Source organism: Jaculus jaculus, chromosome 9 (assembly GCF_020740685.1).
Source record: "Jaculus jaculus isolate mJacJac1 chromosome 9, mJacJac1.mat.Y.cur, whole genome shotgun sequence".
Taxonomy (NCBI): Eukaryota; Metazoa; Chordata; class Mammalia; order Rodentia; family Dipodidae; genus Jaculus; species Jaculus jaculus.
This window is the reverse complement of record NC_059110.1, coordinates 123,977,522-124,004,290: the sequence shown is the minus strand read 5'-3', so window position 1 is coordinate 124,004,290 and position 26,769 is coordinate 123,977,522. Positions and strand designations below refer to the sequence as shown.

The 26,769-nt window shown below is 54.6% G+C and overlaps 1 protein-coding gene across 2 annotated transcripts; it reads right to left on the bottom strand.

Annotated features, from left to right (window-relative positions):
* Nucleotides 1-19: 19 nt before the first annotated feature.
* Hid1 (HID1 domain containing) lies at nt 20-25,045 on the bottom strand. 2 transcript variants are annotated; one of them, XM_045157903.1, is made up of 19 exons: nt 24,910-25,045; nt 14,949-15,098; nt 14,284-14,454; nt 13,636-13,752; nt 12,032-12,138; nt 11,699-11,815; nt 9,612-9,834; nt 9,365-9,421; nt 8,485-8,625; nt 7,829-7,919; nt 7,501-7,652; nt 7,316-7,394; nt 5,192-5,356; nt 2,860-3,087; nt 2,494-2,600; nt 1,927-2,007; nt 1,313-1,404; nt 1,021-1,179; nt 20-755 (listed from the first exon to the last, which is right to left on the bottom strand). In XM_045157903.1, exons 1-19 carry the CDS (start codon nt 24,973-24,975, stop codon nt 692-694), a joined length of 2,367 nt encoding a protein of 788 aa, XP_045013838.1. In that variant the 5' UTR covers nt 24,976-25,045; the 3' UTR covers nt 20-691. The 2 variants fall into 2 exon arrangements, with proteins under 2 accessions (XP_045013838.1, XP_045013839.1); XM_045157904.1 differs by having other exon boundaries at nt 13,636-13,749.
* Nucleotides 25,046-26,769: the final 1,724 nt, after the last annotated feature.

Below are 26,769 nucleotides of genomic sequence, written 5' to 3'. Positions count from 1 at the left end.
TGCAGGCCTGGAGGCGGAGTGCAGACAGGGAGTTTTATTGTGGAAAGTGGCTGATTGTGTGTGGCAGATTGTACTGACAAAGTGGGGCGAGGGAGACCCAGAAGCCAGAGCTTGCCCCCGTCACCTGGGCAGTGGATAGGGCAGAGAACAGACGCTGGAGCAGGGGATCCTCAATACCCCCACTGCAAGGCCCTAAGATCACGCACCCTCCGGTCTAGCTCTGCAAGCAGCTAGCCCCCAGTCTTCACAGCCAACAGGCTGGCCACGCTCCTTCAAGCTTCTTGCAGCGGCTTCAGACAAAGTGACCAGGACTCCCTGTACCCTGCCCAGGCGCCTCAGGGACAGCCCACGGCTCCTCCTCGGGCCAATCCACCACGGCACGGTGGCCTGTGGCTTCTGGGGCGGGCAGCAACAGCAGTGGGTCTTGAAGGGGGGAGCCAGAGTGGGCCGGGGCCTCTAGTGGGGCCTGCAGCCCTGGACACAGGAAGCTCCTAGGAGGCCAACACGGAGAAGAGGGGTGACACTTCTTGTCCCCATCCTCCCCCGCCACAGAAGGGCCTGCCATCCGGAACTAGACCCCTCTGCCTGCCCCAGGTCCTGATGGTGGTTCTGTAAAGCTCAGCCAGCAGGTCGGAGGGAGCATCAGCGGCCAGGCCTGTCCCTCCTGACCGTGTCCCGCCGGTCTCCATCCTCACACCCGCTGGATCTCAAACAGCTTCACGTCAGTGTCGTACCAGACGGGCGGGTCCACGTTCCTGTAGAGGGAGCGAGCTGTCACCTACACAAGGTGGCTGTCTTGCAGAAAAGGCTCCAAGGAGGAGCTGGGTGGCAAGAGCACTCACACCAACTCCCCATCTCGATGTCCCGTCCAAACGGATGAGACCATCTTGATTGGACTGGTAGACATTAGCCACGTTACACTGACGGGGAGAGACAGAACGAAGGGCCCTACTGGACAGGCCCTCGGGTGAACCCCAAATCCACTCGGGCCATAACTGTCCCACCCCTCGCAGGACCCACCTTAGATAGATGACGCCCCACATGTAGGTGCGGAACCACATGGCGGTGCCTGAATTGGCCTGGTACTTGCGGATGAGGATGGGGTGGGGCACAGGCAGCAGCCCCACCAGGGTACCATGCTGCAGGAACCTCAGGATCTCCGATTCATCCGTCAGACCCCTAGGGGAGGAGGAGGAAGCCCCAGCTGGCTCGCACGGACTCGCCCTGGGATCCCAACTCCTGCTACCACCCTCTTCCCAAACCCGGGTCGGCCCTCTTCCAAGGCCACCTGCCGAGCCAGCCTCCTACTCACTTGTCAATACAGATCTTCTCTACCTGAGGCACCAGCACCTGCAGCAGACGCATGATGGTCTGCAGTGGCAGCTTCGACTTCCAGGACAGGATCTGTGGGAGCCACGCATCGAGCTGTGACCTTGACCCAGAGCCATAGGCTCCTGGGGTATAAACTGTGACACCCCACCCCAGGCCCAGGCAGCCTGCATTGAGCAGGGCCTGCAGTGGGACTCTGTTGCTGATGGCACCATTGACGAGGACGCTTATCATCCCTGTGACAGCATGATCTGAAACTCTTAGGAAACTACAGGGAGTGAAAGCTACGCGGGGAGGAACTCAGGAAGGGTGAAGGGTGTCAGCCCTGGGGACAACTGGAGCTCCATCCTGCTGGGAACACAGCAGAGAGGGTAGGCAGGGGGAGCTAGGCAGAGGACAAACATGGGGGACAGCCACACAGCTGGAAGGACTAAGGCCAGCCCAAGTCCCAGGCCAGAGGCCTCTGGATACCTTCCTACCTAAGTCTTTGCTGAGCTGTTTTTAAGGCATTGGGGGGGGGGGGGGACGACAAGGGAAACCCTGGCTCAGTCTCAGTTCAGTTCCTAACTCCCAATCCCTCTGGCTCGGGTCCCTCACCCAATCTGATGTTGGGCTCCACTGGCCACTGGTGGACGCACTGGACAGTCTCCGTTGCTCCCTCCATGCCTGGCTGAGTTCCTGGTTCCCAGAAAGGAATGAAGGTGACAGGGATTAAGAGTGGGTACAGGTTGGGCCAAAGGGCAATGAGGTTCTTCCACTGCCCCCTCCCATAAGAGGAACTGCTTCCAACAGAGGTGCAGACCCAGCCTGGCACCCTTTGCCCTGGGCCCCAGGCCCGGCCCAGCCCAGCCCAGCCCAGTGACAGGTTTAGGGCCAGGGGCTGACAGGGCAGGTTGGGTAAAGGCCAGCCTCAGATAAGGCTGATGGATGAGGAAGTTGAAGACCAAGGGCTTCCCTGTAAGCAGTAAACAAGGGAGGGCTCGGTGCGCGCCCCTCGTCCCCCAAAGCCAGCAGTGCAGCCCGGATGTCCTGGGCACTGGAGCTGTCCTGTTGCAGGTGACCCCAGAGTGCCCTGGCCTGGCCCATACCTGCACCTCGGCGTTCAGGAAGGAAGGCAATGAGGTGACACCCAGCCTTATCCCTCTCAGGTGCCCCAATGCCTACCCCCTCCACAGGGCTGCCTTCTGCGGAGCTCTGCTGGCACTCGGGCTCCAAGGACCGTAAGGTGCCATCCTCTGATACCTGGGACTTCTCTGTCAGTTTGTCGATACCTAGGTGGGACACAAGAGGGAGAGCCGACCATGGTATAGAGGTCTTCTAGCCCCTGTGAGGCTCTCTGCACCCTCCCTCCACACATCTGACCTCGCCTCTCAGAGCCATGCGCAGCTCCAATCCGTGCCCTGCCAAGTTGCCTTTGAGCCCACCCAGTATCTCCATCCCCCACCGCGAAGGAGATGCCCCCAGAGACCACGGCCATCTCCCAACCATGCCGTCCCACCCAAGCCGCATTCTCCTCTGCCAGTGCCAGACCTGGGGTGGCCACCAGGCTGGTCTTGAGGGTGCCTGGCTCGGCGGGTGCGGCAGGGCGCGAACCCTCCATGGAAGCCCCCTCCTGCGAGCCCGTGCGGGACAGGGGCTCGGGCGTCCGCCGGCGCCGCTGCAGCGCTTTGTGGATGGACGGTGGGTCGGTGGGCAGGTTGGCCAGCTGGTGGAAGACGCCACGCTTGCGGATGATGGCATAGACCAGGTTGGAGTTGCCTGTCAGGAGGAAACATGCGTTGCTTCTCACTTCCTACCCTCTTCTCTCTGGGCTGGCTTCCAGGGGAAAGGGGAGGAGTGTTTGCAGGACAGGAGGGATGTCTCCCCCCAGGGCTAGCAGATAGTTTAGGACACACAGAGAGGGGAGCCGGGACAGGACGGACCCAGCTGTGTGTGCAGCTGTGGTGATGTCAAGATGTTAGGCTGTGGGGAAACAGCCCTGGGCCCTCCTCGGGTTCCTTGAGATCCGCCTGAGACCCAGCACTGATAGGGTAACACCTGACCCAGAGGGACATGCTGAACCCCATGGTCTCCACATTGAGCCTGGTATTTGAATATTTGTCCCTCTCCTTGAACCAAAGAGAAGTCCAGAAGGACATGGTGTGCACCTGACTCCACTGCCCACCTCGGAGTTCCTGAGGTTCCCGGGGAAAGACACCCATGGTTTCCAAGGCCTTCAGCTCCCCGCCCACCTTGCCACAGTACTCTGCTGTTATTTATTTTTATTTTGGTTTTTCAAGGTAGGGGTTCACTCTAGCCCAGGCTGACCTGGAATTCACTATGTAGTCTCAGGGTGGCCTCAAACTTATGGCAATCCTCCTACCTCTGCCTCCCGAGTGCTGGGATTAAAGGTGTGTGCCACCACACCTGGCTAATTTCTTTAAAGTATATTTTATATATTTATTTGAGAGAGGGAGAGAGACAGAAAGAATGGGCTTGCCAGAGCCTCCAGCCACTGCAATTGAATTCCAGATGCATGCCCCTCCTCCTGTGCTCTGGCTCATGTGGGTTCTGGAGAATCGAACCTTAAACGCTAAGCCTTCTCTCCAGTCCCTGCTCTGCTTTTATGAAGTTCAACATCCCACTCCAGGGCCTGGGTACAGGGCACCCCTCCCCCCACCCATCCTTCATAGATTAGGGTAAATTTCACCTATTTTGGAAATGATAACAACAACTGCCAACATCTGAGTGGCAGACATGGCACTGAGTGCTTTTTGTGGACTACTTGACTCATTACTGATATGCCCTGCAAGAGACTCACAGAACTGTTGTGACGGCCACTTTTTGCGTGTATACGTGTGTGGTGGTTTGATTCAGGTGTCCCCCATAAACTTCAGTGTTGTGAATGCTAGGTTCCCAGCTGATGGAGATTTGGGAATTAACACCTCCTGGAGGCAGTGTATTGTTGGGGGTGGGCTTATGAGTGTTATAGCCAGTTTCCCCATGCCAGTGTTTGGCACACCCTCCTGTTGCTGTGGTCCACCTTACGTTGGCGAGGGGGTGATGTCCACCCTCTGCTCATGCCATCATTTTCCCCTGCCATCGTGGAGCTTCCCCTCGAGCCTATAAGCCAAAATAAACCTCTTTTTCCCAGAAGCTGCTCTTGGTTGGGTGATTTCTACCAGCAATGCGAACCGGACTGCAACAACGTGCATGGTGTGCAGGCATGTGTGTGCACGTGAAGGCCAGAGGTGACACCGGGTGTCTTCCTCGGTCCCTGTTCACCTGCTTACTGAGGGAGGGTCTCTCATTTGAACCTAGGGCTCAGAGACCCAGCTTGTCTCGCCAGCCAGCCTGCTGGGATTACAAGGAGCCTGCCACAGCCACCCGGTATGGTCGGGAATGCTGGGGGTCTGAACTCTGGCTCCCCGGGCATGTGTGGCAGGGGCTTTTATCTGCGGAGTCACGTTCCCAGTCCCCCCCACCCTCCGCCCCATTAAAGCCACCTCGCAGATACAGCTCAGAGATGTGACGTGCTCACGGCTGCGGCAAGTTCTGAATTTACCCGACAGCTACACATCTGTGACTTGAGCAAGAAGGTGCTCTGTTGCAATCCACAGGGTCTTACCACTCTGGGCAATGCAGCTGTCAGACTCCAGATGGGCTCATTAGCTTAAAGTCTCTTGCCTGTGACTCCATTCCCAGTTGTGAGCTCCATGGGGCAGGAAGCATATCTTTGTTCCCCACTGTCCGCCCTACACCCAAGTACACTGCAGGTGACCAGTAAAGGTGCCACTGAAGGAATGAGCAGACAGGCAGGGCTCCTGGGCTGGGGTCTCCTTAGACAAGGAAGCCAGGCTAGGGGCTCCAGCCGGTGACTCACCATCAAACTGGTACTGGATGATGTTATTGAAGACCTCCAGGAGGAAGAAGACCAGGTGGTGGTTCTGGGCAGCTGAGAAGAGGAACCAGGTGGTGGAAAAGGCCTCCAGCAGATGCAACAGCTTGTTGGCAGACACCATGGACAGACTCTTGAGGTAGGGCGACACTGCAAAGGAGAGCTAGCTCACTCTAGGCCCCCACCAGCCACCCCTGCACTCCCTCGGCCAGGGCAGAAACCCACCCCTAGCTCCCCATCACCCTCGCCCCCATCTACCTATAAATTCTCAACCGAACCCCAAGAGCCGTACCTCCTGCACAACCCAGGGAGGGGGTTAGCATCTACCTCCCCCATTCAGCCTCAAAGCCTTACACAGCTCATCTCTCCCAGGCATCCTCCCACCCCAGTGAGAGACAGAAAAGGAATAAGATTTCCCCACACACACACACTTTTTTTTGGGGGGGGGGTTCAAGGTAGAGTCTCAATGTAGCCCAGGCTGACCTGGAATTCACTATGTAGTCTCAGGGTGGCCTCAGACTCACAGCCATCCTCCTACCTCTGCCTCCCAAGTGCTGGGATTAAAGGCGTGCACCACCATACCCAACCAAGATTGTCCCCTTCACTGGCCAAGATTGTCCCCCATTTTACAGAGAGAAAACTGGGGCTAAAAGGGGTTGTGGTGGCGCACGCCTTTAATCTCAGCACTTGGGAGGCAGAAGTAGAAGGATCACTGTGAGTTGAGGCCAGTCTGGGACTACAGAGTGAGTGTCAGGTCAGCCTGGGCTAGAGTAAGACCCTATCTCAGGAAAAAAAAAACCTTGGCCCAAGTCCCCAGGAATAAAATAATTGAGCGGGGAATCAAAGTCAGGAGTTTATATCTTTCTAGAATGCCAGGCTGCTAGAGCATTTGGCTCAGCCTAGGGATCAGTCAGGAATCAAAGAGGGAACCACAGCTTGATCTTATCACATGTCTCTCTCCCTCTCTGGACTGAGGACCCCAGGGAGCAGGGACCTGGGAGGGGCTGTCTGGCTCACAAGGGAACTCTCAGAGCCAGCCCCGCCTATCAGGCGCTCAGTGAAGACGTGGGATGGCGCCATTGAAGGAATCTCTCTAGGGAGGGCACAGCCATCCCCCAGAACTTGCAGCCCAGCACCTTCCCCCACCTCCGAGGTAGAGTCTCACTCGCTAGCCCAGGCTGACCTGGAATTCACTATGTAGTCTCAGGGTGGCCTCGAACTCATGGCTATCTTCCTACTCCTGCCTCCCAAGTGCTAGGATTAAAGGCGTGCGCCACCACGCACAGCTCCCAACTACTTTCATAGTTGCTATGTGTCAAAGTGACAGTTCGTTGAATTCAGTGGATTATATAAAATTCTAGGGCTGGAGGGATGGCTCAGTGGTTAAAGGCTTTTGTTTGCAAGGTCTGACTGCCTGGGTTCAATTCCCCAGTACCTACGTAAAGCCAGATACATAAAATTGTACATGCATCTGGAGTATGTTTGCAGTGGCTGGAGGCCCTAGTGTGCCCATTTTCTCTTTCTTTCTCCAAATAAATAAATAAAAATTCAAAAAACCTTAAAGCTGGGGCTGAAGAGATGCTTAGCAGTTAAGGCACTTGCCTGAGAAGCCTAAGGATCAAGTTCAATTCCCCAGGACCCACGTAAGCCAGATGCACAAGATGGTGCATGAGTCTGAAATTTGTTTGCAGTGGCTGGAGGCCCTGGGGTGCCCATTCTCTATCTGCCCCCCATTCTCTCTCTCAAGTAAACAAATAAAATACTTTTTAAAGCTCTAAAGCTATTATCACCTGCTTCTTTCGTTATTTTTAAAATACAGTAAGTACTAGGGCTGGAGGGATGGCTTGGCCAGATGCATAAGGAGGTGCATGCATCTGGAGTTCATTTGCAGTGGCTGGAGGCCCTGGCGTGACCATTCTCTCTCCCTCTCTCTGCCTCTTTCTCTCTCTCAAATAAATAAATAAATATAAAGTTAAAAAATTAATCCGGTACTAGAAAACATGAGGTCCCATTCTATTCCAGCATGAAGTCAGGAAGCAGATGGTGGTGGCCCTGTGGGCCCAGCGCCCCCTGCTGGCACACCTGGAGAAGGCAGGCTCCGAGCCTTACCATTGACCACTATAGTAAGCAGGCAGTCGAAGAGGGGCTGCAGCCGCTGGTGGCCGCTGGTGATGATTTTGTGGAATACCTGTGCAGGGCGGGAGAGGTATGATGTGAGGTACCGTCTGCCTTCTGTGCCAGCCACGAGGACGTCACCCCCACAACCCCAAGGCTGGCTGTGGCCACCCCCTCACCACGATGAGCAGGTCTGCATGGGTGCCCGTGAAGACCGGGATGTCCATGGGCACACGCACTGAATAGGGCTTGTTCAGTCGCACCCCGAAGTTCCTCTCTCCACTCAGAAGCAGCAAGATGAAGACCCCGATGTGCATCAGGCCCACCCGAGCTGGATGGGACACACAGCACGGGGGGGGGGGGGTCCAAGGGCAGGGAGGGAAGGAAGAGTTTAAGAGTAGGAACCCATCTTGGGAAGCTGGCGCACCCTGAGTTCCCAGGAGGCACGAAAGTCATGGGGACCCCACTGCAAACCCTACCACCACCCCTGAGCAGGCCCTGTCTTACACTGGTCTGCCCGGGCGTCATTGAGAAAGTACAGGATGGGGACCAGAATGTCCAACACATCACTGCTCTTCAGCACAAAGAAGAGGAATTTCTGAAAGAAAGAAAGAAAAAAGCCCACGTGGTGGCGCACGCCTTTAATCCCAGCACTCAGGAGGCAGAGATAGGAGGATGGTTGTGAGTTCGAGGCCACCCTGAGACTGAGACTACATAGTGAATTCCAAGTCAGCCTGAGCTAGAATGAGACCCTACCTGGAAAAATTAAAATAAAAATAAAAAAAAAACACTGCAGGGTGTGGCAGCGCACACCTTTAATCCCAGCACTTGGGAGGCAGAGGTAGGAGGATCACCGTGAGTTCGAGGCCACCCTGAGACTACAGAGTGAATTCCAAGTCAGCCTGTACTAGAGTGAGACCCTACCTCAAAAAAAAAAAAAAAGAAAAGAAAAAAAAAAGGAGGAGAGGAATTTCTGGGAGCAAAAGAGAGAACAGGTGGGCTGCATCAGTGGGAGAGCCAGCTCTGTCACACCCCCTACCCCAGGATGCAGAGACCAAGATGGTGTCCCTGTCCTGGGACTCCACGGACCCCAGTGAGTCCATCAGCCCCGTCCGTGTCTCCCGTGTGCACGGTCCTCAGGCCGGGCTCTGGTGGCCGCCTACCTTGTTGAAGTCACAGAGCTTCCAGAAGAGAACCAGCAGCTCCTGGTGGAACTGGATCTTCTTGGTGGAGTTGGGCAGGTAGGTCTGCAGCAGGGGGTTAGACAGCAGCCGGGCTATGCCTTTAAGGATGAACTGGAAGTCCTAGAAGGGGGCCGAGAGGAGGTCCTGTCCCGCCACGCCTCTCCCCGTTCCCTCCTCACTCTCCACCTCCAGATCTGCCTCCAGAACTCAAGGGGCTCGGCTCCGACTTCATCAACAGCTCTCAGAAAGTGCAGCCTCCCACCCCTTCAGCAGATCACAGGAAGGGCTGTGGCTCCTGGCCACTCCATATGCACCCCCTGAATTAGGCCCTGGCCCGCCTGGATTCCTTGTTGACAGGGGCCTTCCTTCTGCCCCAGCCCCACACACCAAACACTCCTTCCTTCCTAAAGCACTCTGGGATCCTCACAGAGCTGTCATTTCCTGAGTTCCCACAAGCTGGGCTGCCCCCTGCTTTCCTCTTCGTAAGCTGGAACACAGCTAAAATCCCTATCATGCAACTTCAGAGATGAGGGTCCTGGGCTATTGTCCTCAGCCAGAAGACAGACAGACAGGCAGACACACACACACACACACACACACACACACACACACACACACGAACTTGGGTCTACCTGGCCATTAAAGCCATTGTCCCCTGTCTGAACCTCAACATGAGCACCAACTCCTTTGGGAGGCCATAGGTCTCAAAACCCTCAAAGGTTTGCCATCATCGTTTTATCTGGGGTGGCCCAGTCCAAAGAAACCATGTTCCTTCCTGCAAGGGGCGGGACTGGCCCATGGCCCACGCAGCCGTCATAGGTGTGGGCCTGGGGAGGCAGAACCCAAGAGCCGGACTCACCTCCTCACGATGGATGCGGGAAAGGTAGTTCACAAACAAATTCTCGGGCCCTGGAGGCTGCCAAAGGTAGAAACTGGGCTGAGCATGTCCCTCAGCCTGTCCCTACCTCAGCCTGGGCAGCAGCAGCAGTCTCTTTCTCAAGGTCACATAACACCAGGCACACAAGGTGCTTCCCAACGGCTCTTGCCTGGGGCCTCGGCTAAAGGAGCTGCCGCCTGCCCACAGCCCTCTCCCGGCCTGTCCTTACATCACTGTCATCCATGGCGGTGCTGGTGGTGGTGCCATCCACAGTAGGGCTGGCGCTGGTGGCACCGTCGTGGTCCAAGGTGACAATGAGAACCTGGGCAGCCTCCTCCACCAGGGGCTCCCGGTAGTCAGAGAAGAGCAGGTGGTTGTAGGGGATCCCATAGCCCACGGGGTCATAGGCACACACGGTGTTGAGGAGGGAGGTGAAGAGGGGCAGCGCGTGTCTGTGGAGAGAGGGCAGGGCGCCAGGGTGCCAGCTCAGGCCCAGCCCTCCTGCCCCTCCTCTGGCCACAAGGGAGGGACAGTCAAGACAACTCCTCATTCAGCGGCTGGGAGCGGGGGAGCAGAGGGTGGGAGCGGAGGACCCCCCCTTGTCCACGCATGGGCTCAGGTCTGACCAGGGCCAGGCTGAACCGACAGCAGAGGAATCTGTTACTGGGAGCTCCTGGCGAGGGACACCCTGTGGAGAGCCTGTTCCTCTCCTTTAGGTCCTCGGGGGCAGACACCCTCCACTGGGGCTTCAGAGAAGGGGTCAGGGGCTCAGGGAGAAGGTAGGCTTCCCTTCAGGGAGCACGGCTCGGCTTAATCACAGGTGTCCAGACCATAGAAAAACTCGAATCAGATCTGTAAGATGTCAGGGTTCAAGCTCCTCAGCTTACAGGCAAGGAAACTGAGACCTGGAGAGGCTAAGCGAGTGACAATGGCAGCAGTTTGCCTGATAAGGCTGTGAGGAGCAACTCTGGCTGGCTTTTGACAGGCTGATATTGAGGGTGACTGGGAGCCTTTCTCTTCTAAGGACAAAAAGAGTTGGGTGGGAGGCCAGCAAAACCCAGAAGAGCCAGGTTATTTATTCCAGCTGAGGTAGGAGGATCACTGTGAGTTCAAAGCCAGCCTGGAACTACAGTGAATTCTAATGAGTTCTAGGTCAGCCTGGGCTAGGCTTAGACCCTACTTGGGGGGGGGGGGGGAAGAACCAGAGGAGCCACCAGGCGTTGGTGGCGCACGCCTTTAATCCCAGCACTAGGGAGGCAGAGGTAGGAGGATCACCATGAGTTTGAGGTCACCCTGGGAATACAGAGTGAATTCCAGGTCAGCCTGGGACAGAGTGAGACCCTACCTCAAAACAACAACAACAAAAAAAAAAAACCAGAGGAGCAGAGGAACCATGTCATGAGGAGATCAGAGCGTGAAGGCCAGCCACCAGCCTTAGAGCTCTCCCTCCTGTGTCACCAGTACGGCCCTGACGGAGCTGCGCATTCACAGCCGGAGCATGCTCCAAGCACTCTGTGTCATTGATGGCTGGGTGACCTCAAGTGACCCCGTAGTCCATGAGTGACCCCACCTGAGCCAGGATTCCCCATCCCTCAGGGTAGTCATCACACCCCCTCCCTACCCACAGGGCGGCCACAAGCCACGTGTGGCTGCTAAGTGCTGGCAACATTGCTGGTCCATTCAAGACGTGCTGGCAGTGTAAACCACGCAATGAATTTTGAAAACGGACCATGGGAAAGGCAATGAAAATGATTTCAATAGCGTTATATATTTGTTCTAAATTAAATACTAATCTTTCACAGCTTGAGTTAAATGAAATATATAAACCAAGTTTAACTGGCTTTTTTTTTTTTTTGAGACAAAGACTTATGTATCCAAGGCTGGCCTTGAACTTTTTATTATGAAGCTGAGAATGACCTTGAACTTCTGATCCTTCTGCCTTTAACTCCCAAGTGCTGGGAATTACAGGCTTTATGTGGTGCCAAGGATCAAACTCAAGAGTTTCGTGCATGCTACAAACTGAGCTACATCCCAAGTCTTGTGTTTTTTAAATCTTAAAATCACACACTATATTTCTACTGGAAAACACGGCTCTAGATGGAGGACCTGGACCTGGGTCACCCAAGGGTGCCCCTTCCCCTCCCCTCCTCCCCGGCAGCTGCTCTACTAGGATGATTATTGGGCCCTGATGGTTTAAGGTGTGGCTGAGTTACAGTTCATCGCCACCAGGGGGCAGCGCCTTCCCTCAAGACCACAGGGTTGGAGCTGATCCCAGCTCCTCAGTGGCCCTGGAAAGAAAGGCTAGGGGCGCCTCACCTGTTTTCTGTGGAACAAAAGAACTGGACCCATGGGTTGGTGCTGCCACTTTCCGGAGCAGGAGGCAGGTACATGGCCTCTGAGAAACAGGTCAATAGTAGTTTCAAAAGCTCCATCCTAGAGGGGAGGGGACAGGGAGGTGACATTAGGACCCCAGTTCCACTGTAGGAGGATGTTGCCCACCCTGCCTAGCACCCTCACATAGGCATGGAAACAAACGGCCCCTGTTTATCCTCTAAAAGCCAAGGTTTCGTGGTACGTAGGCAGAATCTGCTTAGAAGAGCCCGTGGGTCTCGGTAAGCGACAGAGGAACCTGGCCCCGGTCCAGCTCACCGGTTCTGGTCATGGATGTAGTTAGGCTGGGGAGAGTGTGCGAAGCCCACACCAGCCTCCCAGATGTACTCGCAGCTGTCCAGGGAATGCACATCTTCTGCTGAGTCCTGAGGACAGGGACAGGACGTGTCAAGAACACAGCGACGTGAAGCAAAGCCAGCCCGCCGAGTCCCCATGTCCCTGGCTGCAGCACTCCTGCGTCCTCAAGACAGCCCCTCCCAGAACACCCTCGGTCCCAGTATGCCAGGGAAGAAATGAAAGTTTTTTGTTTGTTTTCGAGGTAGGGTTTCACTCTAGCCCAGGCTGACCTGGAATTCACTATGTAGTCTCAGGGTGGCCTCGACCTCACTGCAACCCTCCTACCTCTCCCTCCTAAATGCTGGGATTAGAAGCGTGCACCACCATGCCTGGCTATGTTCTTACATCTCTTAAAAGCTCACTTTTGGGGGCTGGGGAGATTGCTCGGTGGTTAAAGGCACTTGTTTGTAAAGCCTGCTGGCCTGGGTTTGATTCCCCAGTACCCATGTAAAGCCAGGTACACAAACTGGTGCATGCATCTGGAGTTTGCAGCGTCAAGAGACCCTGGCATACCCATAACCCCCCACCTCTCTCTCTCTTTCTTTCCCGCTCTTTCTCTCCCCCCCCTCTCTCTCTCTCTCTCTCTCTCTCTCTCTCTCTCTCTCTCTCTCTCATGTGCGCGCACACACACATACACACATAAAACTGTTTATAAGAAGGTCAGTTTTTCTTCAGCGCAGTATTAATTCCTGTATTTACTGAATTTAGTTTGAAACAGGAAAGAGAAGGACAGAGATCCAGGAATGGGGTATGGAAGGAGAAGGACAGAGATCCAGGAATGGGGTCTGGAAGGAGAAGGACAGAGATCCAGGAATGGGGTTTGGAAGGAAGGGGAAACAGAGATCCAGGAATGGGGTCTGGAAGGAGAAGGACAGAGATCCAGGAATGGGGTCTGGATGGAGAAGGACAGAGATCCAGGAATGGGGTCTGGAAGGAGAAGGACAGAGATCCAGGAATGGGGTTTGGAAGGAAGGGGAAACAGAGATCCAGGAATGGGGTCTGGAAGGAGAAGGACAGATATCCAGGAATGGGGTCTGGAAGGAGAAGGACAGAGATCCAGGAATGGGGTCTGGAAGGAGAAGGACAGAGATCCAGGAATGGGGTCTGGAAGGAGAAGGACAGATATCCAGGAATGGAGTCTGGAAGGAGAAGGACAGAGATCCAGTAATGGGGTCTGGAAGGAGAAGGACAGAGATCCAGGAATGGGGTTTGGAAGGAAGGGGAAACAGAGAGCACTGTCAGTGGAGCCTGAGTGACAGGCAGGCTTCCCGGAACGATCACAGGCAGGGGAGACAATGGACGCTTGTGCTTAGCTACCCAGAGGCAGCAGGCAGCCTGAGCTCTAGCTAGCTCCCCTCCTGCTGTACCGCCCACCACCACCCCAACCCAGACGGGTATGCCAGAAGCTGCTCTCCAGAGTCCCCTTGACCCCAAGACCTGCGTCTGCCCCGGGAAACCTTAACAATCCTGCCCCCCGCCCCAACCCAGGAGCATAGCCCACACAGGTAGCAGGCGGGATCCCTCACCACAGTGCTCCTCCGGTGGCTCTGGACTGTGAAATCTGGGCAGAAGAGTAAGTCCGCAATGGCCAGGAGCAGGGACTCAGCCAGGGGCCGGGCATTCTCGTCCTCTTCCTCACCCTGCTGAAGAAGCAAGCTGCTCAGCAGGGGCTGGCTGGGAAGAGATGGCCCCAGGGCTTGGAGTTGGAAAGGTCGGGGACTGGGTCACAGAAGACATCCATGGACAGATGAAAGAGGAAAAAGGCAGAGGAATAGACTTCTGCTCTCCCCAGACCTCCTAAGCCAGAAGGGAGCAGAGTAGGGAAAGGAACTGGGAGCAGAGGGGTGTCAAGTGGTGTCCCCAACCTCAACAGCCTCAGCTCTACTTTTGGGAGTCATGAGACTAACTGCGGATAAACCCAGGGTGGGTAAAGTCGGGAGGAGGACAATACTGTCCCCCTGGGTCTTTTGTCCTGCCTTGTCCCTGCAAAGCCACCCCTGTTAGAAGACAGTAGGGGCAGAGAGCCCTTGGAAAAGAAACCAGTGGTCCAAGCCAGTGATGACGCACATCACCCAGTGGTACCCCACCCCTGCGCTTCCTAAATGCCAGAAGAGATTTGGAGCCAGGGGTCCTAGCAGGGTCCTCCCCACCCCAGCCTGGCCAGGCCCACAGACCCCTCCACGCCCTGCCCCGGGCACTGTGGACCAGAAGAAGCCCCTCCAGTCAGGGTCCTCGAAGATGTAAGGCAGCACGCGGGTGAGCAGCCGGCTGCAGTTCAGGACGACCTGCTTCTCCTTGTCTGAGTGACAGCCGCTCTCGGCTCCCTGCACCAGCTTCTCCACGGCCTGTGAGAATGGGCAGCGGGGAGACATGTGCAATAGCCCTTGGAGTCAGGGGTCACCCAGGGCACAGAAACAGAGGAAAGGAGCCCAGGTAGAGGGCCCACCTGGCAGGGCCATCTCAGCTCATAGGGTTAGGCAGCTCAGGAGAATGGGGATTAAAGTCCAGACCACTGTGGAGCATCAGGGGAAGAGCACCTAGCCTACTACGGTTGACCAAGACCTTCTCTATAATGGTGACATTCACAGTACCCCCCCCACACAAGAGGAGTTAAGTGAGCTGATCTGGGCTCCATAAGGCCAAGGGTAGCCCTCCTAAGTGACAGCTTGCCACGGTCACCTGCCCCCCAGTGAGAACATAAGACAAGGAGACTAAGGTGAAGCCTCCGGACTGCTGGGGCCCGAGCATGGGAGGTCCCGGGCCATGCGTCCTTGCCCACTGCAGGCAGGGCCATCCTAGGGCGGGTGGGCATGGCAGCGAGGGTCCAGGCAGCCCTCACCTTGTAGCACAAGGTGGCCAGGTTGGAGGGCGACTCCTCCCGCACAGCTCGGATCTCCGCTGCTGGCACCAACGCGAAAACATCTTGCACCGAGGTGGCCGTGTCTGCCCAGAATTGGTCCCAAAAGGCGTCATCGGTGGCTTCCACAGGCTATGGGGACAGGAGCGAGGGGTGAGACTCAGTGTCCAGTTACGCAGCCCCTTACCGACAGGGACAAAGAAAAAAGCCCACAGCCCTATCCTGCACTGCAGCCAGGATCCGGGAGCCTCCCCGCACAGGTGAGGGCCGCCATTCAGCTGCCACAGATGCAGCCAGCAGCCAGCCACACACACTTGCTGTGCGCGTGGTCAAGGATCAGCTGGGAACTGGGTCCAACCAAGTCCCCGATGGCCTGTGTGTCGCTGTCCGAGTCGCCATCCTCTTCTGACAGGACAGCTGACATCCCCACCTGGGCACTTTCCCAAGCCATACCATTATACTAGGTCAAGTGTCCAGGGGCCTAAACCAAGAGTGCAGCCCCTTTCCAGAAGAAGATGACAAATGAGCCAGGCGTGGTGGCGCATGCCTCTAATCCCAGCACTTGAGAGACAGAGGTAGGAGAATCGCCATGAGTTCAAGGCCAGCCTGGAGCTACAGAGTGAGTTCCAGGTCAGCCTGAGCTGCAGTAAGACACTACAGCAAAAAAAAAAAAAAAAAAGACAATGAACTCATGGGCCCCACTGCTGGGTCCAAACTGCAGTTCAGACCATGCTGTGGAGCTCCTGTATCCCAATCTACCTCATCCTATGCCCCCAAACAGTCCCTACACACACAGAAACTACTCCCAATACAAAGTAACTATCCCCCCCATAAAAAGTAACTGCGCCCCAACAGAAAGGCTTTTGGGGCTAACCACTGCCTGATGGATCAAGAAATAACCTTGGCACAAGCCATGTGTGGTGGCACATGCCTTTAATCCCAGCACTCTGAGAGTTCGAGGCCACCCTGAGACTACATAGTGAATTCCAGGTCAACCTGGGCTAGAATGAGACCTTACCTTGAAAAACAAAACAAACAAACAAAAAATGCCAAGGCACTTGGGAGGCAGAGATAGAAGGATCACTGTGAGTTTAAAGCCAGCCTTAGACTACAGAGTGAATTCCAGATCAGCCTGGGCTAGAGTGAGACTGTACCTCGGAAAGGGGAGGGAGGGAAGGAGGGGGGCTGGAGGGGGAGCCAAGGCACATTCAGCCAATAAAATAGAACAGAGGAGATAGCCATCAAAATCACATTTTGGGGGGCTGGAGAGATGGCTCAGTGGTTAAGGAATTTGCCTACACATGCATATAGAGTTTGCTTGCAGCAGCTGGAGGGAGACCCTGTTGTACCCATTCTCTTTCTGTCTCTCTTCTCTTCTCTCTCTCTCTCTCTCTCTCTGCTAATAAATAAATACTTTTTTTAAAAATTTTTTTGTTCATTTTTATTTATTTATTTGAGAGTGACAGAGAGAGAGAAAGAGGCAGAGAGAGAGAGAGAGAGAATGGGCATGCCAGGGCTTCCAGCCACTGCAAACAAAGTCCAGATGCCTGCGCCCCCTTGTGCATCTGGCTAACATGGGTCCTGGGGAACCGAGCCTCGAACCGGGGTCCTTAGGCTTCACAGGCAAGCGCTTAACCACTAAGCCATCTCTCCAGCCCAATAAATACTTTTTGTAATCACATTTTTAAAGGCTGCATTGGTGGCTCAGTGGTTAAAGGCTCTTGCTTACAAAGCGTGGTGACACAGGTGTGATTTCCCATAACCCACATAAAGCCAGATGCACAAAGGGGCACATGTATCTGGGAGGTCATTTGCAGCAAGAGGTTCTGGTGTGCCCATATTCTCTCTGTCTGCCTCTTCCTGTTGGTCTGACTCTCTCAAATAAATAAATAAAGAGAGCTGGGCATGGTGGTGTGCGCCTAATTAATCTCAGCACTTGGGAGGCAGAGGTAGGAGGATCACTGTGAGTTTGAGGCCAGCCTGGGCTAGAGTGAGGCCCTATCTCTAAAAAACAAAACTAAATTAATTAACTAATTAGTTAAAATATTTTTTTAAAACTCACATTTTAAGGCAGTATTAATGAACAGAAAGTATTGTAGGTATGTCATGAAAGTATAAACAAGATATAAAACCACCCGCAGACTGGGGATGAGGATCAGTTGGCGGAGCACTTCCTAGCACTACATGGACTCCATCCCTAGTACTATATAAACCAGGTATGGTGATAAACCCATGCCTATAATCCCAGCACTCAGTAGGTTGAGGCAGGATGATCGGAAGTTTAAGGTCCTTCTCAGGTACATAGTAAATTCAAGGGCAGCCTACGATACCTGAGACCCTGTCTCAAACAAACACAAAACTACAATGGAATGATGACAGGTTTTTGTTGGTGGTGGTGGTGGTGTTTTTCAAGGTAGGGTCCTCCCTCTAGCCTCTGGCCTGGAATTCACTATGTAGTCTCAGGGTGGTCCTGAACTCACGGCGATCCTCCTACCTCTGCCTCCTGAGTGCTGATATTAAATGCGTATGACCAGCTTCCACCTTAATTTTTGAGACGGTGTTACGCTGAACCTGGAGCTCACTGAGTCAGCTAGACTAGCTCGCCAGCAAGTCCTCGAGATCCTCTCGCCTTCGCCTCTCCAGCACTGGGATTACAGGTTTGTTATAGCTGGCTTTTTCTTTTTTTAGCAAGGTAGGGTCTCACTCTGGCCCAGGCTGACCTGGAATTCACTATGTAGTCCCAGGTTGGCCTTGAATTCAGGCGATCCTCCTACCTCTGCCTCCTGAGTGCTGGAATTAAAGGCATGCGCCACCACACCCGGCAGTAATACAACTTTTTAAAAATTTTTTGTTTTATGTTTATTTATTTATTTGACAGTGACAGACAGAGAAAGGGGCAGAGAGAGAGAGAGAATGGTGCACCAGGACCTACAGCCACTGCAAACAAACTCCAGACGCGTGCGTCCCCTTGTGCATCTGGCTAACATGGGTCCTGGGGAATCGAGCCTCGAACCGGGGTCCTTAGGCTTCGCAGGCAAGCGCTTAACTGCTAAGCCATCTCTCCAGCCCAATAATAACTTTTAAATAACAATGATCCTGTTCTCTGAGGCCTCTTCTTCCAGGAAGTTTCGCAGAGACCAGATCACAGGCTGGCTACCTCCTGGGAGCCTCCGGCCCCACCTGTTCTCATCATACCCCTGACTCCCCGGTACACTTGCCTGGCAGCCCATTAGCCCAGCAGCCCTTCTTCCCTGATCTTGCAGTTGAGCCACATGGCAGGTGCTGAAACTGTTCAGCAGAGCTGAACTGCAGGAGGCGGAGCAAACCCAGGGCTGGAGTTGCTTGCTTTACCAAAGCCTAAGTATTCCCTCCAGGCCAGTCCCTGAATGAAAACCACCCTCATCCCAGAGAGTTCCGGGATAACCTGTGGCCATGGTCCTCAGCACAAGCCTGGCATGAGCTTTGCTCAGCATCAGAACTGGTAGAGCGAGTTAGCTGGGGGCAGAGGAACAAAGGAGAGGGGAGGGGCCCTGAGGCTGGAGTTTCCAGGCCCTCAGGCTCTTCGTCCCAATAGCCATCTGACACACATCTGGGGTGCAGGAGCATGACACCCCAGTCCTTATGACCTGGGGCCAGAGTGGGGTGGGAAAAGGACATCCTAGAAAAATGGCAGAGCTCCTCCAACTGGCTGAAAAGCTGCCACCTCTGACAATTTGCCCACCTCCCAGGTAGCAACACCCCTGACAGGAGCAGAAGCTAAGCCAGGTGTGGCTCAGCTTTTAACCCCAGCACCTAGGAGGCTGAGTTAGGAAGAAAACTGTGAGTTCGAGGTCAGCCTGGGGCTACAGAGTGAGTTACATGTCAGCCTAGGCTAGAGTGAGACACTGCCTATTAAAAAAAAAAAAAAAAAAAAGCTGGGTGTGGTGGCACATGCCTTTAATCCTAGCACTCCGGAGGCAAAGGTAGGAGGATCACTGTGAGTTCGAGGCCACCCTGAGATTACAGAGTGAATTCCAGGTCAGCTAGAGTGAGACCCTACCTCAGGGAAAAAAAAGGAGGTGGTGGCTAGGGAGACTACTCAGTGGTTAAAGGTACTTGATTGCAAAGCCTACCAGCCTGGTTAAGGTGCTTGCTTAAGGACCCGGGTTCAATTCCCCAGTACCCATGTAAAGCCAGATGCACAAAACGGTGCATGATCTGGAGTTCATGTGTAGCAGCAAGAGGCCCTGGTTCACCCACACTCTTTCTTTCTTTCTTTCTTTCTTTCTTTCTTTCTTTCTTTCTTTCTTTCTATCTCTCTATCTCTATCTTCCTCCTTTCCTGCAAATAAATAAAAAAAAATTAAAAGACAAGTGTGGTGGCACAGGCTTTTTTAAAAATATTTTATTTATTTATTTGAGAGAGAGAATAGGTGTTGGAGAGATGGCTTAGCAGATAGCAGTTAAGGTGTTTGCCTACAAAGCCAAAGGATCCCCGTTCAATTCTTCAGGACCCACATAAGCCAGATGCACAAGGGGCGCATGTGTCTGCAGTTCATTTGCAGTGGCTGGAGGCCCTGGTAGGCCCATTCTTTCTCTCTCTCTCTCAAATAAATAAATAAACACATATTTGAAAATATTTTTAAAAAAACTTTAAGCTGGGCATGGTGTCACATGCCTTTAATCCCAGCATGTGGGAGGCAGAGATAGGAGGATCACCATCAGTTCAAGGCCACCCTAATACTACATAGTGAATTCCCGGTCAACCTGGGCTAGAGTGAGACCCTTCCTTAAAAAAAAAAAAAAAAAAAAAGCCAGGTGTAGTGGCACACACCTTTGGGAAGCAGAGATAGGTGGATTGCTGTGAGTTTGAGGCCACACTGAGACTACATAGTGAATTCCAGGAATGAGACCCTACATCAAAAAAAAAAAAAAAAAAAAAAAAGGAGAGATCAGATAGAGAGTGGGAAAATGGGCACACCAGGGCCTCCAGCCACTGCACACTCTGGACATTTGTGCCACTTTGTGTATCTGGCTTATGTGGGTCCTGGGGAATCAAACCTAGGTCCAACCAAGTGCCTTAACCACTAAGCCATCTCTCCAGCCCAAATAAAATAATTTTTTTTTAAAGCAGGTGGGGCAAAGCAGAAGCCTAGCCGAGCAACATATGAACTTTCCCTCTGACTTGGTTCATTAGATAAACATCACCTCAGATCTCAATTCCGAGTAAGGGCAGAGCCTTAGGAGGGAACTTAGCGGTCCCAGGGCGGCTGGATGTGGAGTCAGAGGAAAGAGCCCTTCAGGAAACAGACATCGGCTTCTCCGTACCCCTCCTCTTCTCTTCCTTTCTCTTGTACCCCTACACTGGTCTGGAATTCTCTAGGTAACCCAGGCTGGCCTCAAACCTACAACCCTTGAGCCTCAGCCTCCCAAGTGCTGGGGCTACAAGCCTGTGCCACCACATCTGGCTCTGGAAATCAAATCTCCACCTGCATTTATATACTCATTCGTTCATTTGTGGTCCCGGGATTAAACACAGAGTCTCATGCATGCTGGCACTGCTCTATCGTTAAGATATACCCCCTTGCCTTCCCGTGACTCAACCTGCTCCTCCTCTCCTAGTCCCACTGTGACCATCCCTGACCACATCAGGCTAGTCTAATGCCACAGGCATTAACTAGGCTCACTGGGGCCCACTCTATGACTCTGTGACTGAGGGGTGGGACACTGTTGGGCAGCAGTTTTCTTCCAGCTGGAAGCTCCAAGTTGAAATACAGGCTTGTGGGCTGGAGAGATGGCTTAGAGGTTAAGTGTTTGCCTGTGAAGCCTAAGGACCCTGGTTCGAGGCTCCATTCCCCAGGACCCACGTTAGATGCACAAGGGGGTACACGCATCTGGCATTTGTTTGCAGTGGCTGGAGGCCCTGGCACTCTCTCTATATGTATCTGCCTCTTTCTCTCTGTGTCTGTCACTTTCAAATAAATAAAAATAAACAAAAAACATGAAATACAGGCTTGTTAAGACTCAAGAAGTTCTGGGCTGCGGACATGGCTCAGCTGTGAAAGGTGCTTGCTTGCAAAGCCTGCAGGGCCCGGTTCAATTCCCCAGTGCCCACATAAAGCCAGGGGCACGAGGCCCCTCCTCGCAGTTATACAAAGATTAAGAAGTGCTTGAGAGGAGACTTTCCTGCCAGCTGAGACGCAGTGAGCAAGCTCCAAAAAGGGAGCACTGTGAGTACTGGCCTGTGCCGAGGTGGCCTTTCGGTGACACAGTCGCCTGTGAGTCATCCATGGTCCTTTAAGGAACTGTTCACCCTGCTCCCTGCGTAACCCCGATAAACTCACCGGGTCACTATGCTAGAGGGGATGGGATCGTTTCTTTGGTGTGTTGTCGGAGCCTGTCCATGTCTCCTCAGGAAAAGTTTAACATAACACTGATGGGTCTCAGCTCCCACCTCAGAGACCTCAGCTGTCCTCCAGGCCACCCAACGAAGCCTCCAAAATGCGAGCTAGTCTGTCTGTGCATTTTGCTCAGGCTTTTGCTGCCTAGGGTTCAGAGACTGAACTGCCCTGCAGGGAAACTAAGTACCATGTAGGAAGGGCACCCATATGCCCTGGCACGCATGTGGAGGTCAGAGGGAACTTTGTGTGGGGGCCTTGCCTTCCGCTTGTTTGAGGCAGGGTCTCTATGGTTCACCACCGCATGTGATCCAGGCCAGCCAGCCTATGAGCTTCTCACTTCCCATCTTGCCCTAGGCATGCTGGGATTATAGACATTAGCACTGCAACATCTGGCTTCACGTTGAGTTCTGGGGATCTGAACTCAAAAACTCATACTTGTGAGGCAAGTGCATTATCCGCTGAGCCTTCTCCCCAGCCTGAAACCAGATACTCTTGTTTATTTGAAAGGGAGTGGGAGAGAGAGGAAAAGGCAGATAGAAAGAATGGGTGTGCCAGGGCCTCCAGCCACTGCAAACAAACTCTAGATGCATGATGCAAGTGCTACCTCGTGCATCTGGCTTATGTGGGTCCTGGGGAATTGAACCTGGGTTTTTAAGCTTCGCAGGCAAATGCCTTAACTGCTAGTCCCTGAAACCAGATATTCTTTTTTTTTTTTTCTCCCCGAGATATGGTCTCGCTCTAGCCCAGGCTGACCTGGAATTCACTTTGTAGTCTCAAGGTGGCCTCAAATTCACAGTGATCCTTCTACCTCTGCTTCCTGAGTGCTTGGATTAAAGGCGTACGCCACCACTCCCTGCCAAACCAGATATTCTTAAAAGTTTTTTTTTGGTTTATTTTTATTTATTTATTTGGCAGTGACAGACAGAGAGAGGAAGAGATAGAGAGAGAGAGAGAATGGGCACACCAGGGCCTCCAGCCACGGCAAACAAACTTCAGATGCATGTGCCACCTTGTGCATCTGGCTAACGTGGGTCCTGGGGAATCGAGCCTCGAACCGGGGTCCTTAGGCTTCACAGGCAAGCGCTTAACCGCTAAGCCATCTCTCCAGCCCCAAACCAGATATTCTTAACACAGCTTTGCCAGGCCCCTGCTCAGACCAGGCCACCACTTAGGAGGTCTGCTGTAGATTCTGACAATCTCCTATTGGGGTGAACATCTGTTCCTAACCTAAGGATGACCCGTCTTAGACAGGTCACCATGGCATCCCCATGCACACACGTGTGCCACACGTGAACGTGCATTTGTCAGGTCACGCCGTAGCCTGCAACAGAGAATCCCCACATCGGCAAATTCCAAAGGAAGGGTCTCTAATCCAGAGGTGCCCCTCCCACTCCAGGGTCCACAGCCTAGGAGCTGAGCTGACAGCTCAGTGGGTAAAAGCACTTGCCATGCAAAGCACGGGGGCCTGAGTTCAGGTCGCCAGCACCCACATAACTGGGGCGTGCCTATAATCCCTGGGCTTGGGAGGCGAAGACAGGCAGACAGCACGGGCAAGCTCTCTATCTAGACTAAGCAAATCGCTGAGCTCTGCGTTCAGCGAGAAACCCTGACTCAATAAAGGGGAAAGCAACTGAGGATAGTGCCTAATGTTCCAAATGCACACGTGCGCGCGCACACACACATGCACATGTACACACACATACACACATGCATGCACACACATATACATGCAAAAGAAAACAGGAAAAAAAAAAAGTAAAAGAAACAGGACCTAGGCTGCTGGCCTCCATGCTGGGGGTCAGGGCTGGCCCTGCAGAGCAGGAAGAAAACAGGATGCTGGGCAGGGAGGTGTGGGAAGCTGGGCAGTAAGTAGAAGCTTGGGCCGGGCTACAGGAAAGGTTCCATTTGTCTACTGGCCAAAGCATGGCCCCTGAGGGCCTGAAGCCAGGTCACCCTGTGGACAACTGGCCTGAAGCCATGGGGATACTAAGCGATAAGGTCCGCTGGGATCTGACTGGCATATCCTAGCTGCCCAAACCAGATCACTACGAAGAGTCCCAGGCTTTGGCCACTGAGGCCCCTCCAACCCACACAACTCCCTTGCTCTAAGACTGGGTCTCCAGTCTATCCCACAGGACTGCAGACAGCAAAACAGAGGCACGAGACATTTAAGGAAGGGGACCCAAGCAGGCCACTGGAGACTGAGATCATCTTGCTGGCATGGCGAAGGACATGCTGGGCCAACCACACCTTTCTCCGGCAAGCCTTCTCCTCCCCAGGCAGGTAAACATGGGAGCCTGCCTTCTTCTTCCCCGTCACCCTACATTGACAGACAGGCCCACATGCCACCCGCCTCTGCCACCCACAGACCAAGAGCCCCATCCCTGGGGTTCCACAAGGAGCAGAAGCAGGTCTGGTTTCCATCAAGCACGTCTTAGCTGCGGCTGAACTCTCCAAAGGTTCTGGGCATTTGTCCAGCCCCTCACCTTTGCCAGGGCAGGGAGAAGAAGTGGACTGCCGCCTGGGATGGGCTGGATGGGCGGTGTGGCTTTCCTGATACAACTCGGACAGCTAAGACCAAGAGGCCACCCTGAGGGCAGCCCCCATGAAGTTGAGGGGCCTAGATAAAGGCGGTCCTGAGCCCTTGATCATGAGACCCTTGAAGAAGCAAGACAAGTATTGTCATGGCCATCCTTGCTAGGGTCGGAGGGTGAGTGCTGGGGACAGGAGGAGATGGGTATGACTCTTGTACACTCGGGGTAGAGTATGCCAGCATGGGCTTCGCTGAAGCCATCCCGGGATTCCCTGCTCATCCCTGAACCTGACAGGGGAGGGTACAACAAACGTAATCGTCCCCTTGGCAGGGCCTGGAGCAGGGAAGCCAGGGCTCTCTGTAGGCCTGATGACAGATCCTCTTAGCAGGCTGCCGCTGCTGGCCACTCTTTTCAAGCTCCCAGGAAGACCTGGGCCTTCCCGGCCCCGCAGGCAGGCATTGACAAGGGCCCAGGGAGGCCGGCTGCTGCCCAGACCAGCTGTTCCCCCACCACCACCACCACCACCACCTCCACCACCAGAGCAGGCGCTGGCCGGGCTTTGTTTGCATTGAGTCAGCCAGAGCTGTACGTCCTGGACCCACGGGCACCGAGGGGCAGGGAGAAGAACCAGGCGGTGGATGGGCAGGTGGGAGCGGGGAGGAAGGGGCTGGCGAAGCGAGGCTGTGGGCACGGGGGTGGGGGGGGAGGGGGTGCGGGGCGGGACGGGGGGCAGACCGCGTTGTCGCGGGCTCACGGAGTAGGCACACGTCAGCCTAAGGTGGCAGCGGCGGCGGCGGGGAGAGGAGTTCCCGGGAAAGGAGGCTGGGGGGGCGGGGAGGGGACGCTCAGGGCCAGGGATGGAGACCCGAGGTACAAGCGGAAAAGCGTTCCGTTCCTGTGCTGGCCTCAGCGTCACCCTCGGGAGCAGCCCGTCACCCCATCTCCCGGCGAGCCAAGGGCGCCCAACCCCCGCCCCCGCCCCCCACGCAGGCAGGCAGGTGGATGGCGCGGCCGGGGCCCCGGGGCGCACCTGCGTCTTGGTGGTCAGCTGGATCACCGCCTTGCGGAAGTTCAGCTTGGAGTCCGCCGACCCCATGTCGCCGCGGGGGAGCCCTTCTGCTACGGTGCCGCCGCGGGCTCGGGCTCCGGCTCCGGCTCCGGCTCGGGCTCCGCGGCCCCCGCTGCTCTCGGAGGAGCCGAGCCGCCGGCCCCGCCCGCCCAGCGCCGGCCCCGCCCCCTCGAGGCCCCGCCCACCGCCCTGGCGGCCACGCCCCTCGCACCTGCCGCCCGGGCCCCGGGGCTGCGCGCGGCTCGGGGCTTCCGCGTCCCAGCCCGGTGACCCCTGCGCCTCCCCAGCTGTCAGTCCGCGCACGTGACCTGAAGCCGCGGCGGCATCCGCACCCCGCCTCCCCCGCCCCCGCCCGCACCCTTCACCCCCGCCCCATGTCCCGGCCACCGCTCCTCCGCCTGGGGTCTCCGCGCGTTTCCCGCCCCGCCCCGCCCCGCTTTCAACCCGTCTTTCTCAACGTAGTTACTGGGTCTTCGCAGAACGCTGGTACTCCTGGTTCCTCTTCCTGACCTGTCACTTCCACGTGTCCAGACGGCTCTCCAGTGACTCCCAACCACAGATCCACAGCCGCAGCTCGGCCCTTGCTCCAGGGGAGGGAAGGAAGGGAGGGAGGGAGGAAGAGAAGGACGGAGGGAGACTCGGTGTCCCCGCTCCAGGAAAGCCGCTAGGCAGCTTGCTGGCGCCAGGGAGGGAGCTTCCCTGAAAACCCTTTTTTTTTTTTTTTTTTTTTTTTTTGGTTTTTCGAGGTAGTGTCTCACTCTGGTCCAGGCTGACCTGGAATTAACTCTGTAGTCTCAGGCTGGCCTTGAACTCACGGCGATCCTCCTACCTCTGCCTCCCGAGTGCTGGGATTAAAGGCGTGCGCCACCACGCCCGGCTCCCGAAAACCCTTTGAGGTCCATCCGTTTCGACAAGTGTGTTGAACAACTGGTATTTACCAACCCTGCCATGGGCTGGGCCATGGGGAACACAGTCAAGACCCTGTTTTCAGGAGAATGAAACAAGGAGTTAGCCATGGTACAGTAGAGTGTACTTTTTTTATATTTTTTAAATTTTTTATTTATTTGAGAGAGAGAGAGAGAGAATGGGCGCGCCAGGGCCTCCAGCCGCTTCAAACGAACTCCAGATGCATGTGCTGGCGCCGTCTTCTGCATCTGGGCTTACGTGGGTGCTGGGGAATAGAACCTTGGTCCTTTGGCTTTGCAGGCAAGTGCCTTAACTGCTAAGCCATCTCTCCAGCCTTGGTTTTCTTTTTTCTTTCTTTCTTTCTTTCTTTCTTTCTTTCTTTCTTTTTTTTTTTTTTTTGAGACAGTGTCTCATAAAGCTCAAGCTGACCTTAAACTTGCTGTGTAGCAGAAAATGACCTTGAATTTTTTTTTTTTTTTTTTTTTTTTTTTAGTCTCACTCTAGCCCAGGCTCACCTGGAATTCACTATGTAGTGTCAGGGTGGCCTTGAACTCACAGCGATCCTCCTACCTTGAAGGTGTGCACTACCACACCTAGCATTACCTTGAACTTTTGACCCTCCTGCCCTTATCTCCTGAGTGCTGGGATTGCAGACCAATGTCACCACACCTGATCCAAAAGAAATGGCATTTTTCCTACATCATCATCAGTCCTACTGGTCACTGTACCTGGTAGCCTCTAGAAATCCCGCATACTTCAAACTGGGGTGGCATTTAGCCTACACAGGAGTGCCACGGTTGAAAATGAGGAGTACCCCATCAAGGTGGGTGAACCAGGTGAGAGGACAGGGACGTCATCATGTCATAGCAGGCCACCATCACAGGGGTAGCTCTTTCCTCTGGAGGCAAGCTGTCT